We start from the raw sequence: 15833 nt of genomic DNA on the forward strand, positions 1-15833 counted from the left end.
TTATATTCTTCTAAGGATTCACTTGATCTATCCTGTCCATACCTGACATATGCTTCCTTCTTTTTCTTAACCAAACTCTCAATTTCTTTAGTCATCCAGCATTCCCTATACCTACCAGCCTTCCCTTTCACCCTGACAGGAATATACTTTCTCTGGATTCTTGCTATCTCATTTCTGAAGGCTTCCCATTTTCCAGCCGTCCCTTTACCTGCAAACATCTGTCTCCAATCAGCTTTTGAAAGTTCTTGCCTAATACCATCAAAATTGGCCTTTCTCCAATTTAGAACTTCAACTTTTAGATCTGGTCTATCCTTTTCCATCACTATTTTAAAAGGAATAGAATTATGGTCGCTGGCCCCAAAGTGCTCCCCCACTGACACCTCAGTCACCTGCCCTGCCTTATTTCCCAAGAGGAGATCAAGTTTTGCACCTTCTCTAGTAGGTACATCCACATATTGAATCAGAAAATTGTCTTGTACACACTTAACAAATTCCTCTCCATCTAAAGCTTTAACACTATCGCAGTCCCAGTCGATGTTTGGAAAGTTAAAATCCCCTACCATAACCAGCCTATTATTCTTACAGATAGCTGAGATCTCCTTAGAATTTTGTTTCTCAATTTCCCTCTGACTATTGGGGGGTGTATAATACAATCCCAATATGGTAATCATCCCTTTCTTATTTCTCAGTTCCACCCAAATGACTTCCCTCAATGTATTTCCAGGAATATCCTCCCTTAGGACAGCTGTAATGCTATCCCTTATCAAAAATGCCACTCCCCTCCTCTTTTGCCCCCCTTTCTATCCTTCCTGTAGCATTTGTATCCTGGAACATTCAGCTGCCAGTCCTGCCCATCCCTGAGCCATGTTTCCGTAATTGCTATGATATCCCAGTCCCATGTTCCTAACCATGCCCTGAGTTCATCTGCCTTTCCTGTTAGGCCCCTTGCATTGAAATAAATGCAGTTTAATTTATTAGTTCTACCTTGTCCCTGCCTGCCCTGACTGTTTGACTCATTTCTGTTCTCAGCTGTAACTGTCTCAAATCGATCTCTTTCCTCACTATCGCCCTGGGTCACACCCCACCACCTTACTAGTTTAAATCCTCCCAAGCAGTTCTAGCAAATTTCCCTGCCAGTATATTAGTCCTGTTCCAACTTATGTGCAATCTATCCTTCTTGTACAGGTCACTTCTACCCCAAAAGCGATTCCAATGATCCAAAAATGTGAATCCTTCTCCCATACACCAGCTCCTCAGCCATGCATTCATCTGCTCTATCCTCCTATTCTTACCCTCACTAGCTCGTAGCACTGGGAGTAATCCAGATATTACTACCCTTGAAGACCTCCTTTTTAAATTTCTGCCTAACTCTCTGTAATCTCCCTTCAGAATCTCAATCTTTTCCCTTCCAATGTCGTTGGTTCCAATGTGGACAATGACCTCCTGCTGGTCCCTCTCCCCCAGTGAGAACATTCTGCACCCTCTCTGAGACATCCTTGATCCTGGCACCAGGGAAACAACACACCATTCTGCTTTTTCTCTGCTGGCCACAGAAACGTCTGTCTGTACCTCTGACTACAGAATCCCATAACACAATTGATCTCTTGGAAGCCGACGTACCCCTCGTTGCATTAGAGCCAGTCTCAATACCAGAAACTTGGCTGTTTGTGCTACGTTCCCCTGAGAATCCATCACCCCCTGCATTTTCCAAAACAGCATACCTGTTTGAAATGGGTATATCCACAAAAGACTCCTGCACTAGCTGCCTACCTCTCTTACCCTTCCTGGAGTTAACCCATCTATGTGACTGTATCTGAGACTTGCCCCCCTTTCTATAACTGCCATCCATCACATACTGTTGCTGTTGCAAATTCCTCATCGCTTCTATTTGTTTCTCCAACCGATCCACTTGATCTGATAAGATTCGCATCCAACAGCATTTATGGCAGATATAATCCGCAGTAACCCTTAAACTCTCTTTAAACTCCCACATCTGACAAGAAGTACATATCACTGCAAAGGCCATTTTTGCTCCTTCACAATCTACAGACCCGAAAATAACACCGTCTTATTCCTCTACAAACCCTGCCCCAGGTTAAATTAATAGCTATGGCTTATATTTTAAGTTTAAACAAGAGATTTATCTCCAAAAAACAGAATATCAAGAAAGAATCCACTATACTCACTACTGCAGCCTTTCTCTTGGACAGACTTAAAACAACAATTAACTTATCTGATTCTGTGCTGTGAACTTCGCCCAAGAGTTCCTCCAAGATTAGTTGTGAATTTCACTGTTTGTTAATTTTCCCAGATGCACTCCGATGTCCAGCGATACATGAAATTACATGAAGAAATTTCACACACAATAGTATCTCTGAATGATCTCTTTATATTTTAGAATTGCGTTGCACCTGCTGTTAAAAATTAATTACTGTTTTATCAAATATAATGTGGATTTGGATCTAAAACATGTTAAATTGACTTCTTATGAACTGGAAATTAATAATTGCTCTGATAGATACTTAATTTCTTCCTATAAAGTTTTTTAAAAACGAACTTCTGTTGAGTACCATTGGAAGTTATTGTGTTATTAAAGTGTCTGGTGGAGCAAAGTTGTTTTATGCTGAAAGTTAGTAGGTTATTAACAGTGAAACCTTTTCATTCTTGTAAATCAAAGCCTGTATTCCAGATTTTACTATATCCATTCATTTTATCCTACAGTAAAGGACACTTTATTGGATGATATTACACCTAGTGGATTTGTCCCAGCTCGGAGTGAGAGAAGGTGTGGAAATAGTTTGCACCATGCAGTGAGTAAAGCAGTTTTATTACAGTTAATTTCAAATTTGTCCCATTTGACAATCTTTATAAATAGTCACGAGTTTCCCATCAAAATCTTCAAACTTGCAAAGAGAGTTGGATTAAAATGGTGAAATTATTTTTGTAATGTTAACCACCTGCAACTGTTTTAAAATATTTGGTGCATTTTGATTTCAGCAGCAACTGAAGAAATTGAGTGAAGACCTTGCAGGACTGGTGAATAATCCCCACCTGAGTGACGTGCAGTTTCAGGTGGACAGCGGTGAGATTGTGTACGCTCACCAGTTTATGTTGTATGCTCGCTCTCCACATCTTGTCCAACTTGTAAGTGAGAAGGATTTATTTCAGTAAATGGGGTATTGAAATGATTTTTTTCAGTCCCCTACCTTGTTAATCTTCTTGTTCTTGTTGTTAGGAATCCCACAAGAACAGGTAGGACATGTACCCTTAGATTTAAAGGGTAGCTGTGGTGTAATGATAATGTGACTGGATTAGTGATCCAGAGTTTCTAATGTTCTGGGTACATGGGTTTGAATCACAGCATGGCAAATGGAGAAATATAAAAATCAATAAAAATCTGGAATTAAAAAAGCTTGCCTAGTGGCAGCCATCTAACTATAGTGAATCAGCTGGAGACTTATAATGATTGACAAATGTCTTTTAGATTTGCTATCCTGGTGCACGTGACTCCAGACCACAGCAATGTTGTTAATTCTTAACTGGCCTCTGGAATCTCTAGCAAACCACTTGGTTCAAGGGCGAGATGGGATAGACGATAAGTGCTGGCTCAGCTAGTGCTGCGCATTTGTCTGAAGTGATAGGGAAAAAAAATATTTACCTCAAGGGGTGATATCTTTTATTGGTTGGTACTCATGGTTTACAATGTCAAGTTGCATGTGAGCATATCCTTATTAAGAAAGAGGTTGCACAATAATAAAGCTGTTTTATTTACAATTGAGAAGGTGAACCAAACCTGGCTATACGATTCTGCCATCATTACTAATGTATAATACAATTTCTAACATGTAGTTTACACTGCATTGAATCTGTCAGAATGGAATCAATGAAATCTGATCATTTATCTGCTGTTGGCTTGCTATATGCTGTACTGAAAGGTAACACATGGAAGTCTATCACAATACTTTGTCCCGTGTCATAGAGATGTACAGCACAGAAACAGACCCTTCATCCAAGCCGACCAGGTATCCCAACCCAGTCTAGTCCCACCTGCCAGCACCTGGCCCACATCCCTCCAAACCCTTCCTATTCATATACCCATCCAGATTCCTTTTAAATGTTGCAATTGTACTAGCCTTGACCACTTCCTCTGGCAGCTCATTCCATACACGTACCACCCCTTGCGTGAGAAAGTTGCCCCTTAGGTCTCTTTTATATCTTTCCCCTCTCACCCTAAACCTATACCCTCTAGTTCTGGACTCCTCTACCCCAGGGAAAAGACTTTGTCTATTTACTGTATCCATGCCCCTCATGATTTTATAAATGTCTATAAAGTCACCTTTCAACCTCTGACACTCCAGGCAAAATGGCCCCAGCCTATTCAGCCTCCCCACATAGCTCAAACCCTGGCAATATCCTTGTAAATCTTTTCTGAACCCTTTCAAATTTCACAACATCCAAGGAGACCAGAATTGCATAATCCTCATCTTCTCCCAAGTCAGATCATGTCTCAAGTTTGGTGACTTGTTATTTTGTAGGTGCATGATGAAGGATTTCTGGTGGAAGAGGATGGTGCTGCTATGACTCGCAGATTCTTGCTTCCTGAGGTTACAACAGATGGAGTTTGTGCTTTCCTTCAATATCTATACACTGCTAGTGTAACTGTGTCTCCCAGTGTGATTTCAGAGCTTCAAACTCTTGCTAACAGGTCAGTATGTTTATGAAGTACAATGATCAGGCTTGAATATTGAATTATCTGCAGCAGTCTACTAATTCAGTTTTAAAGCATATCCTAAAATAACTAACTAAATAGATGGAAGGTAGCCAGTAAAGTGTCACAGGGAATCTTTTAGTCTTTATTTCATATTTCTGCAGTATATTGCTCTTGAACAACTTATTAGTAAATAACATAGTTATTCAGAATGATAACATGGATTGATATATTTCTCTGTTGATCAGATTCGCTGTGAATGAGTTGGTAGAGATCTGCAAAGCCTTCTCAAATGAAGTTGAATCTCATGAAGGTTGTTCAGAAAACGATCCTTCCACTAAAATAGATGAAAACTATGGAACTCGAGAAGACAATCTCCAGGACCTTCTGAGGTCCATGTGGATGGGCGAACCCGAGGACCCTGCTTTGGACCCTCAATCCACAGAGGATGATGATAAGTTCAGTGAGAAAGTTGATGATGAGGAGTTAGAAGAACTTCATGAGTTTGCTGCCACTCAGAGAAAAATTGAGAGAACCTCCCTTCAGACTCAAGAGATTGAGGGAGTTGAACAGAAGAATAGTGTGGAAAATGAAGAAAAACTGAATGGGTATGGAGAAAATGAACGGAGTGTGGAAGGTCCAAGAACTAAAAGTGAAATAGTTGAAAATTGTGAGACTTCCATAACTGAAAGAGAAACTAGATCTGACTCATCCTGTCCTTCCAAGAATCTGGAAGCATCCACGATGCAAGAACCTTCTCAAAAGGGTGAAACATTCCACCTAAAAGAATCTCAGAACCATAGCTTCAGACCTGATTTGAATTTAAATACCAGTGATGACTGTCTCTTTTCAGAAACGGATTTGTCAGTAGAATCACAGCAAGATGAAATAAAGTATGGTTTAGATGTCTTTGAAGAAGATAAGACGTTGGCTTCAAAGAGCAGTCATTCATCGAGCTCCTTTGCCAACTGTAGCATTAACTGTCTTTCACCGATGGGTGAGATTGAATGTCCCTCTGCTTGCCCGAGTTTGCCGGACCTGCCTTTGGTTGGATCATCACCGTTGGAAACTTACGCAAATGTGCAATCTCCACAGGAACGCCTGTCTTTGGTTTCAGCAGTAATCTCGTCCCTTGGAGCTGCACAGCATGGAAATTCCTCTGAAATAATGTCTTGTGACTCAGTGATTTCAAAAGGACAACTGAATCTAGCAGACAAAAGATGTGATAATGCACCAAGTCTGCAGGAACACAGTGCTCATGAATCTTTAAAATACTTCGAATGGTTATCAAACCAAAAACCCCCTTCAACAGGTACTCCTTATTTGCAGAGGCTGTCTCAAAGTACCAGTGAAAAGCCACAGGGCAATCAGTCACCAACTATTAGCATTGACTCCAGTCAGTCTCCATCAGAGAATAAATCCAATAATACCCTGTTGATTATATCCTCAGATGAGGAAATGGACATAACTGAAAAAATGTTTCCACTTTGTTCTGAAAGCACACAATTAATGCCTTTACCCAACGATAAATGTTCTAGTATTGAATCAAACCCAGGTGTTAAACAATTCATTATTAAATCTGAAAAGGTGTTGATGTCTAAGATTGATGCTGAACAGGGAAACGTCAACGTTTCTGGAATTACATCCAAATATTTGGATGAGGTACATAACAATAGCATTTCAGAGTTTTCCATTGGTGATGTTGTTAAAAAGGTCGCCAACCATGAAAACCAAGTTAAGGATAGTGAAAATGAGCTGACTCTACAGCTAAGCAGTGATGGTGAACAGAGTAATGAAGACCGTACAGTGGAAGGGTCATGGCTGGTACCTGCAACTCCACTTTCAACAGGATCTAGAAACTGTTCTGCATTGACTGCAAATTCTTGCTCCCTACAAAGTCAGGGTGTTAGAAGGGACAAGCTATTTGAGAAGAAAATAGAACAGGAGGTTGCAGTATTAAAATCTGTTAATGTGGGACAGGGAAAACCACAAGCAATTAACATATCAGAAGAAGGTTTTAGAGATGACCAAGGAATAGTTAGTGAGTTGGATTGTTCTGCAGAAAAGAATTCTGTCAATCAGTGGTCACTGCCATCATCTCCAATTCCTTCCACACAAAGGTCTGATTGTATTGTTGAATTAGGAAGTGAGGAAACTTCATTTACCCATTCTCCTTCACAGCTAGAAGGGACATTGCCACTGTCATTCTCTTCTGAAGAGAAGGAATCATCAGACAAGTCTGTGCTGGAGATTGAAGACACCGAAGAGGAGATGTTTGAAGATGGGCCGCCAATACCATCTGATGAGTTTTGGAATTCTGAAGGTAGTCCTCAACTTGAAGTGGAAGATTTTCATGGTGAGGCAATATTTCACAAGATAGTCAATCCAGTGAAGAATAAAGATGGACACTATCATGTCACAAATGCAGACAGTAAGAATAGCACACCCCTCTCAGAAAAATCAAAGCCCAGGCTGACCTTTCCATCTACTGAAATAGATCAGAGAAGCAAAGCTGATGCAAAACACCTACCAAACAGACCACATCCCAGTTCATTTGATTCTAATATTTGGACTGAAGGTGAATTTCCTGAAGTCCTCTCTGGATTATCCCAAAAGTTATCTGTACTTCAGAAAGAAAGCATTTGTAACAGGCAACATGTTGGAGAGCACAAAACTCCAGGTAAACAGTCAATCTGGATTAAAGGAGGTATATAAATTTGAAGACCTATGGTTTCACAATTCAACTGAGTCTAAAGATGTAATCTGTGTGTATTTTAAGCGGAAAGATCTGAAAATTTTTTAGATAATACTAATGTTTCATTAACATTGCTTCCCCATGGGGAAACCGTTAACCAACATATCCAAATTTGTTGAATGACCCTCAGTGATGGAATTACCAATGTGATTTCACTTTCTGTAGCATTTACTTTAATATGAGTCAGACAAATTACATAAATATTAACCGGCAACTGATACTTCAAGTAAAAAGATAAATTTTATTTTAACAAATTGTTATAACAAAGATGTGCCTTGTGCAGCCACATGCATCTCTTGTCACTTCCTCCTCACAGAAAAGTGAGACTATGTACCCACACAGCTTTACAGTATTTTTTTATTCATGCAGAGTAGGTCAGGAATATTATCCAACAACAAATTTCATCCAATAAGTTCATGGATCTGATTATCATTAGCAAGCCACACTTCTGCGTAGCCCCTCTTAGAGTCAGCATGGAAATAGACCCTTCTGTCCAACCAATCCATGCTGAACATAATCCCAAACTAAACTCGTCCCACCTCCAGCTCCTAGCCCCTATTCTTCCAAACCTCTCCTATTCATTTAGCCATCCAAATGTCTTTTAAACATTATAATTGTACATGCATCCACCACTTTCTCAGGAAGGTCATTCCACATGCGAACATCCCTGTATTAAAAAAAATTGTCTCTTTCTAAATCTCTCTCCTCTCACCTTAAAAATGTGTCCCCTAGTCTTGAAATCCCCCATCCTTGGGAAAAGACAACTAATATTAACTCTATACCTTTTATAATTTTATAAACTTCTACCAGATCGCTTCTCAATCTCCTCCCTCAACCAGTGAAAAAAGTCCCAGCCTTTCTTTATAATTCAAACCTTCCATACCTGGCAATATTCTGGTACATCTCTTTTGAACCCTCTCCAGCTTGATACTATCCTTCCTATAGTTCTGGGTGACCAGAACTGGACGCAGTATTCCAGAAGAAGCCTCACCTTGCACGAAACCGTGCTATTATTAATCAAATTTTGCCTTTCTAAATGTTCATAAAATCCTATCTTTTATAATCATCTACAACCAAAGTCAGACTTGTAGGCCTGATTAGTCCTTGCAACCTTTCTTAAACAAAGGTACAACATCAGCCACCCTCCAGTCATCAGGCACTGCACCTGTAGTTATAGATGATGCAAATTTTTCTGCAAGGGGTCTCTTAATTTCCTCTCTTACTTCCCACAATATTCTGGGATAAATTAGATCAGGTCCTGGAGATTTATGCACCTTTATACTCTCTAAGACCTCCCGTGCTTCCTCTTCTGTAACGTGAACTGTTTTTAATACATCAAAGTTTATTTTTCTGCATTCACTAGACTCCATTTCTTTCACCACAGTAAAAATTGAAGCAAAATATTAATTTAGTATCTCTCCCATCTCCTGGGGTTTAACACAAAGATGACCTCCTTGATTTTTCGGAAGGTCTATCTTCTCTCTAGTTATCTTCTGCTATTAATGTATTTGTACAATCTCTTTGGATTTTCCTTAACCTTATCTGCCAATGCTATCTCATATCCCCTCTTTGCCTTCCTGATTTCTGTCTTAAAAATGCCCCTGCACTCTTTATAATTGATTGAGATTCAATTGACCCAAATTGTCTATATTAAAATAAGATTGTCTTTTATTCATCCATTGTTCCTTATTCTTAACAGCCCTACCCTTCACTCTAGCAGGAACAAAATGCCTCTGAATTCTCATCATCACACTGTTGAATGCCTCCCACTTGTCAGATGACCTTTTACCTGTTAACAGTCTAATCCAATTAACTTTTGAATGTTCTTGTCTGATACCATTTAAAATTTGCCTTACTCCAGTTAAAAACTTGAAGTTTTATGGAAGGCTTGTCTTTGTTCATAACCAATTTGAAACAAACAGAATTATGAATGCTAGACCCAATGTGTTCCTCCCCTACTTTTACTTTAGTCACCTGCCCTGACTTATTGCCCAAAAGCAGGTCTAATTTTGCTCCTTCTCGAGTAGGAACATCACATATTGTATTCCAGAAAATATTCTTTACCATTTGACAAAGTCTTCATCATCCAAACCTTTAACACCATGTTAGCCTCAGTCAGTATTTGGAAAATTAAAATCCCCCATTATTACAACCTTATTATGCTTACATATATCTGAGATCTCCCTACATACTTCTTTCTCAATTTCCCTCTTACTATTGGGGGTGTGTGGCGGTGGTGGGTGGGGAGCTATAGTACAATCCCATCAAAGTGATCTTTCCTTTCTTATTTGTAATTTCTAGCCATATATTTTCACAGGATGATTTTTCATAAATATCTTCCCTAGTTACAGCTGTGATATATTCCTTATCCTCGCCTCCTTTCTTGCCTTGTTTTCTATCTTTCCTATAGCATCTAAAACCTGGAACATTAAGCTGCCTGTCTGTTAGCCAAGTTTCTCGAACAGCTATGACATCCCAATCCCAATCTTACGTTCTTCACTACCTACTCTGACTCTGTGTTATCTTTCTTTTCGAATTGACATGCTCTCCTCACATTCAGAACCTTCCCCATCAATCCTTCTACTTACACTGCTACTTAGAATTCCTCTGCTCTCCCTATCTATCTGTATCAAATCTCCCTGTTAAGATATCAGTCTGTTTCCAGTTTAGGTTACATATATCCTTTTTGACTTCAGCCATTGACTTATCTCCCTTTAACCTTTTGTTCCTTCCTTCATTTGAGTTTGGCATTGGGAGTAAACCAGATATTACTACTAATAAGGTTCTATATTTTAATCTTCTACCTAACTTAAAATTCACTACTGTTCTAATTTTTTTTCCCTGCAAGTATCATTACTACCAACATGTACAAGAATTACTGGCTTCTTAATGTTGCCTTTAACCATATGCTTGAAACGTTTAGAGACTTCCTTGATCCATGAAAGCAACAAACCAACCTAAATTTACAGTCACTGTCACAGAATGTCCTATCTGTGCCCCTGGCAAGAGGGTCCTCGCTAACAATAATTCTATTAAATCTTGTCAAATGCTGCCTAACATAAGAATCATTCCAAATGTCCAGTAACTGACTGCCCCTTTCACAGTTCCAAAAACGGAATATCTGTTTGATCGAGGAATAGCCACTGGAGACTTTTGAATTACCTTTTTAGCTTTCCTGACAGTCACCCATTTATCTGACTAATCCTGCGGTGTAATAACTTTTATAAGTCTACAAGCCATCTCGCTCTGTATTTCATATATGCCCTTAATGACACTAAGCCTAAAAAAAGTTTCAATAACATCTATAAAATAAGCTACCTTTCATTACCTGCAGAAAATAATGTTAAAATGGAAAAAAATTAAATATATATCAAACATATAAAACTTAAATAAAATGAACTTAGCTGACTAACAATGAGAAAACGACTCCTCTTCAATAAATTCCTCGAAGAAAAACAAACTTCTCCAGAGCTGACCATGCGTAGGACTCTCCGCAATGCAAACACAACTCCTTATTTTGAAAATTTCTTTGCAAAGGGTTTTTTTTGAAAAACCAATGTCAAAAAAAACAAAAACCCTTCAAAAACAGTCTTTTCTAACTTCTGAATTTAGAATAAAAAAACTCTCAGCCATTCACTGTAGATGCCGTGAAGCTCGATTTTAAACAAGTCAATTTTCAACCAAAAAAAATTTTTTGGGGTTTTATTGAATGTTAATGAAGCAAAATGAATAAAAAATCCTATATTAGTAAACTATAATGACTGTAATAACTTTTTAAAAAAAAACCTATACTAAATATTTACCTAAGCCTGCAATTCCAGGAGCAGCTACAAAATCCATGCTTCTCTTACTTGTGTCATTATAATCCTGAAATTACTCTTCAGCTGACTAAACAATAACATCCTAGTTCATGATTTAGCCACTTCTAAAAAAAAAACTTGACTCTTTAGTGACTGTGAGCTAGCCACACTACAGTCAAATTCAAGATCTTTTTGCCAGGACAGCGTGCACCAAGAGTTCCTGTCATCTTCCATCCGGAAGACTTGACCTTTCCTTGTGACACATTAGCTTCTCTTTACAAGAATTGTGTTCGTCTTTGTCTCTACTTTTTAAAATCTGTACCTGTGAGCTGATTTGCCTTCAGTATCCAAATTCTCTGCATGTAGTACCTTTCTGTCTGCTAGTCATGTGGCTTTTTTAACTTCTTCAATTCTGAAGTGTCATTCCAGATTCAAAACTCTTTCTTTTTCCATAAATGTGGCCAGGCCTGCTTAGTATTTCCAGTAATCTGTTTTTTTCATATTTCCAGTATCTGTAGAGTTTTGCCTTTTACTTTGTCCTGTGTTGAAACTGCTTCTAGGTCAATGGTTGTCAGGTCACATGGACCAGTAGTCTTTATGCAAGAAAATTATAACTTTTAAGACTTAGTATCAATTGTAAAGGGAAAGAAAAAGGTTCCTTTTAAAATTTCTAACAAATAATTACAGATTCCGTAGACTTTTAAATAAACTACATGAGATTAGATTTATATTACATGAGATTAGATTTCCTACAGTGTGGAAACAGGCCCTTCGGCCCAACAAGTCCACACCGACCTGCTGAAGAGTAACCCGCCCAGTCCCACTTCCATCTGACTAATGCACCTAGCTCTACGGGCAATTTAGCATAGCCAATTCACCTAACCTGCACATCTTTGGACTGTGGGAGGAAACCCACACAGACACAGGGAGGATGTGCAAACTCCACACAGACAGTTGCCTAAGGCTGGAATTGAACTTGGAACCCTGGTGCTGTGAGGCAGCAGTGCTAACCACTGAGCCACTGTGCTCTTTACTGCTTTTGAATCTAAAGTCATCACAGTACCAAACACTGTACGTAATGGAGCTACTTTGACCATAAGGTGAATTTCTTGCTCAACCCTGAGTGGCAAAATTACTGACCTTTTGTAGGCAACTTGAAACCCGACTGAGCAATTTGCTTTGAGCATGGAGGAAACAAAGTTAAACTCCACAATCATAGACAATGTTCTGGGACAGGTGAAGAAGTCTTGGTGCTGGTGCACAATATAGAAATATGTAATTTTCCAGATTAAATGAGGCTTTCTTCATTATTGTAATACATTTCTTGGTATTTTAGGCTTCTTTTTGACTCATTGTATCTTTCTTTCACCAATTTGTATTCTTTTCAGACCCTGTCAACCGAAAGAAAGCTCAACTTCCATTGGCTGCCATCACTCCTGAACCACCTTATTCAACAATGGCCACCCCACACCTAAAGAGAGAACTGAGGAAGTAAGATGATGGTTGGAGCCAAGTGTGTAATTGAAGCAGCGTTTTCCTGTATTTCATTTCTGAATAAAGGAATGATTTCATGAACAATCCAATCAGAATCTTAGAGAGGAAAAACTAAGTGAGAATGTGGAACTCCCTACAAGGAGTAGTTGAGGCGGTAATAGAAATACATTAATGGAAGCTAAAGGAACAGAGGATATGTTAATGGGGTTAGATGAAGGAGAGTGGTGAAAGTCACTATATGGACCATAAGCACTGGCATGGACCATTTGAATTGAATTGGTTGTTTCTATGGTTAGTATATAGGCATGAGAGTTTCATTTCTTACTAAATTATCTTCCACTTTCTGAAGGTATCACTTTATTGAATTAATTCAGGTATTAAAGCAGCATCTTTTAAATCAGAATTAATCATGGGGTATTGTCCTTTTCGTGCCATTTTTACATGAATTTTAGATATCTGGTGGTGGTTTAGAGAGACAGTTTGAAAATGGCACTATAAACATGTGCTTTGTATTATAATCCGAAAATGTTTCTGTCAGAACTAGTTCTTTTGTTTTGTTCCAGGTTTGGTGTTCGGCCTCTGCCAAAGAAGAAAATGATTCTGAAATTAAAAGAGATTTATCAATATACACATCAAGTTGTTCAGCCTGGTCCTGACACCCAATCGAAGCAGCACATATCATCTTCACAGCCTTGCACCTGGAAAACAATCCCAGATTTAACTAGCAAACTAAAAGTGGGCACCAACAAACTGTCCCAACCAGTTTCATCAGCAAGAAACCAACAGAAATCACACTCCAAAAAACAGTCACAATCTGTTTCAGCAGAAACCAGCAACCGAGCAATGAAAGGTCACCTTAAAGCCACTTCTAAAAGAAAAGTGAAAAGCCTGGTGCTTCAGTCAGATGGGCTAGAAGCCAAATCACCTTTGAAAGCTGTTGCTTCTGATGTGGCTAACCAGCTGCCTTCTTCTCAAAGCTCCTCTTCATCATGGAGTGAGGATTCCTTTGAATCACAAAGGTGGGTCAGTTGAATCTGAGTTCAGTGACAAGAATAAAGTGACTAAATTAAAGGAAAACCTCAAGTAAGTCAATATGGTGAAAGAAATAAAATTGAGTTATTTAATTACTTTGTATTAGCTCAGAAGGTTGATTTGCAAACAAAGTGTCTGACCAGTTACTTTGTAGGATCTTGGGTCTTCAGAGATACCTATTTTCCTATACAGGCAATAGCTAGTTCTGGTAACCAACAGAAATCATCAAGAGAGCCATGTTCCTTTCGGATATTGTTATAGCTTATCACTGCAGAGGTTTTTGCTGTTCGTCATAGAGGTCTACATCAGAGAAAAGGTCAAGAGCAACCACCTAACTATTCTGATATCTTTTTCCAGCACTTGGCTCATAGTCTTGTATCCCTTGGCACCGTAGGTGTACATATAAAGAAAATTTACAGCCCAGACACAGGCCCTTCGGCCCTTCAAGCCTGAGCTGATCCAAATCCAATTCCTAAGCATCTGTATCCCTCTGCTCATGCATCTGTCCAGACACACCTTAAATGAATCTACCGTGCCTGCCTCTACTACCTCTGCTGGCAATGCGTTCCAGGCACCTACCACCCTCTGTAAAATACTTGCCGTGTATATCGCCCTTAAGCTTTTCACCTCTCACCTTGAAAGCGTGACCTCTCTTTATTGAATCCCTCACCTGGGAAAAAGCTTATCTCTATCTACTCTGTCTATACCCTTCATGATTTTGTAGACCTCAATCAGGTCCCCCTTCCATCTCCTTTTCTCTAATGAAAACAGCACTGCTGCCTCACAGCGCCAGAGACCCAGGTTCAATTCCCGCCTCAGGCGACTGACTGTGTGGAGTTTGCACATTCTCCCTGTGTCTGCGTGGGTTTCCTCCGGGTGCTCCGGTTTCCTCCCACAGTCCAAAGATGTGCAGGTCAGGTGAATTGGCCATGCTAAATTGCCTGTAGTGTTAGGTAAGGGGTAGATGTAGGGGTATGGGTGGGTTACGTTTCGGCGGGGCGGTGTGGACTTGTTGGGCCGAAGGGCCTGTTTCCACACTGTAAGTAATCTAATCTAATCTAATCTAATCTACTCCACCTCTCTTCATAGCTAGCACCTTCCATACCAGGCAACATCCTTGTAAACCTTCTCTGCACCCTCTCCAAAGCGTCCACCTCCTTTTGTTAATGTGGCGACCAGAACAGTACACAATATTTTAAATGCGGCCGAACCAAAGTCTTGTACAATTTTAACATGACCTGCCAGCCCTTATACTCAATACCCCATCCGATGAAGACAAGCATACCATATCCCTTCTTGACCACTTTATCCACCTGTGCAGCCACCTTCAGGATGCAATAGACCTGAACTCCCAAATCTCTCTGCTCACCAGCTTTTCCCAGGGCTCTTCCATTTACAGTATAGTTTGCTCTAGAATTAGACTTCCCAAAATGCATCACCTCACATTTGCCCAGATTGAACTCCATCTGCCACTTCTCTGCCCAACTCTCCAGTCTATCGATATTCTCCTGTATTCTTTGACAGTCCCCTATACTTTCTGCTACTTCACCAATCTTCGTGTCATCTGCAAACTTACTGATCAGAGCAACAATGCAGTCTTCCAGGTCATTTATGTATATCATTTACAACAGAGGCCCCAGCACTGACCCCTGTGGAACACCACTGGTCACCTTTCTCCATTTGGAGAAACTCCCTTCAACTACTACTGTCTCCTGTTGTTCAACTAGTTCTTTATCCACCTAGCTAGAACACCCTGCACACCCTGTGGCTTCCCTTTCTCCATTAGTTTACCATGGGTAACGTTATCAAACGGCTTACTAAAGGTATGACATCTTCCTTCATCTATCAATTTGGTCACTTCCTAAAAGAACTCTATTAAGTTGGTAAGGCATGATCTACCCTGCACAAAACCATGTTGCCTATCATTGATAAGCCCATTCTTTCCCAAATAAAAATAGATTTTATCCCTCAGTACCTTCTCCAGCAACTTTCCCACCACTGATGGCAGACTCACTGGTCTGCAGTTACCTCGAATATCCCTAAT

The 15833-nt window shown here is 39.6% G+C and overlaps 1 protein-coding gene across 7 annotated transcripts in view; it reads left to right on the forward strand.

The window, feature by feature from the left end:
* Positions 1-15833, forward strand: part of slx4 (SLX4 structure-specific endonuclease subunit homolog (S. cerevisiae)) — a 31216-nt gene that overhangs the window by 11267 nt on the left and 4116 nt on the right. For 5 of the 7 annotated variants that reach the window (XM_072559739.1, XM_072559735.1, XM_072559734.1 and 2 more), the window contains 6 exons: positions 2722-2810; positions 2998-3144; positions 4536-4705; positions 4957-7388; positions 12652-12754; positions 13321-13776. In XM_072559739.1, the coding sequence (XP_072415840.1) occupies positions 2722-2810; positions 2998-3144; positions 4536-4705; positions 4957-7388; positions 12652-12754; positions 13321-13776 (3397 nt within the window). The remainder of the gene's footprint in view (positions 1-2721; positions 2811-2997; positions 3145-4535; positions 4706-4956; positions 7389-12651; positions 12755-13320; positions 13777-15833) is intronic. The other 2 variants (XM_072559741.1, XM_072559740.1) reach the window with 2 other exon arrangements.

This window comes from Chiloscyllium punctatum, chromosome 40 (genome assembly GCF_047496795.1).
Source record: "Chiloscyllium punctatum isolate Juve2018m chromosome 40, sChiPun1.3, whole genome shotgun sequence".
NCBI lineage: Eukaryota > Metazoa > Chordata > Chondrichthyes > Orectolobiformes > Hemiscylliidae > Chiloscyllium > Chiloscyllium punctatum.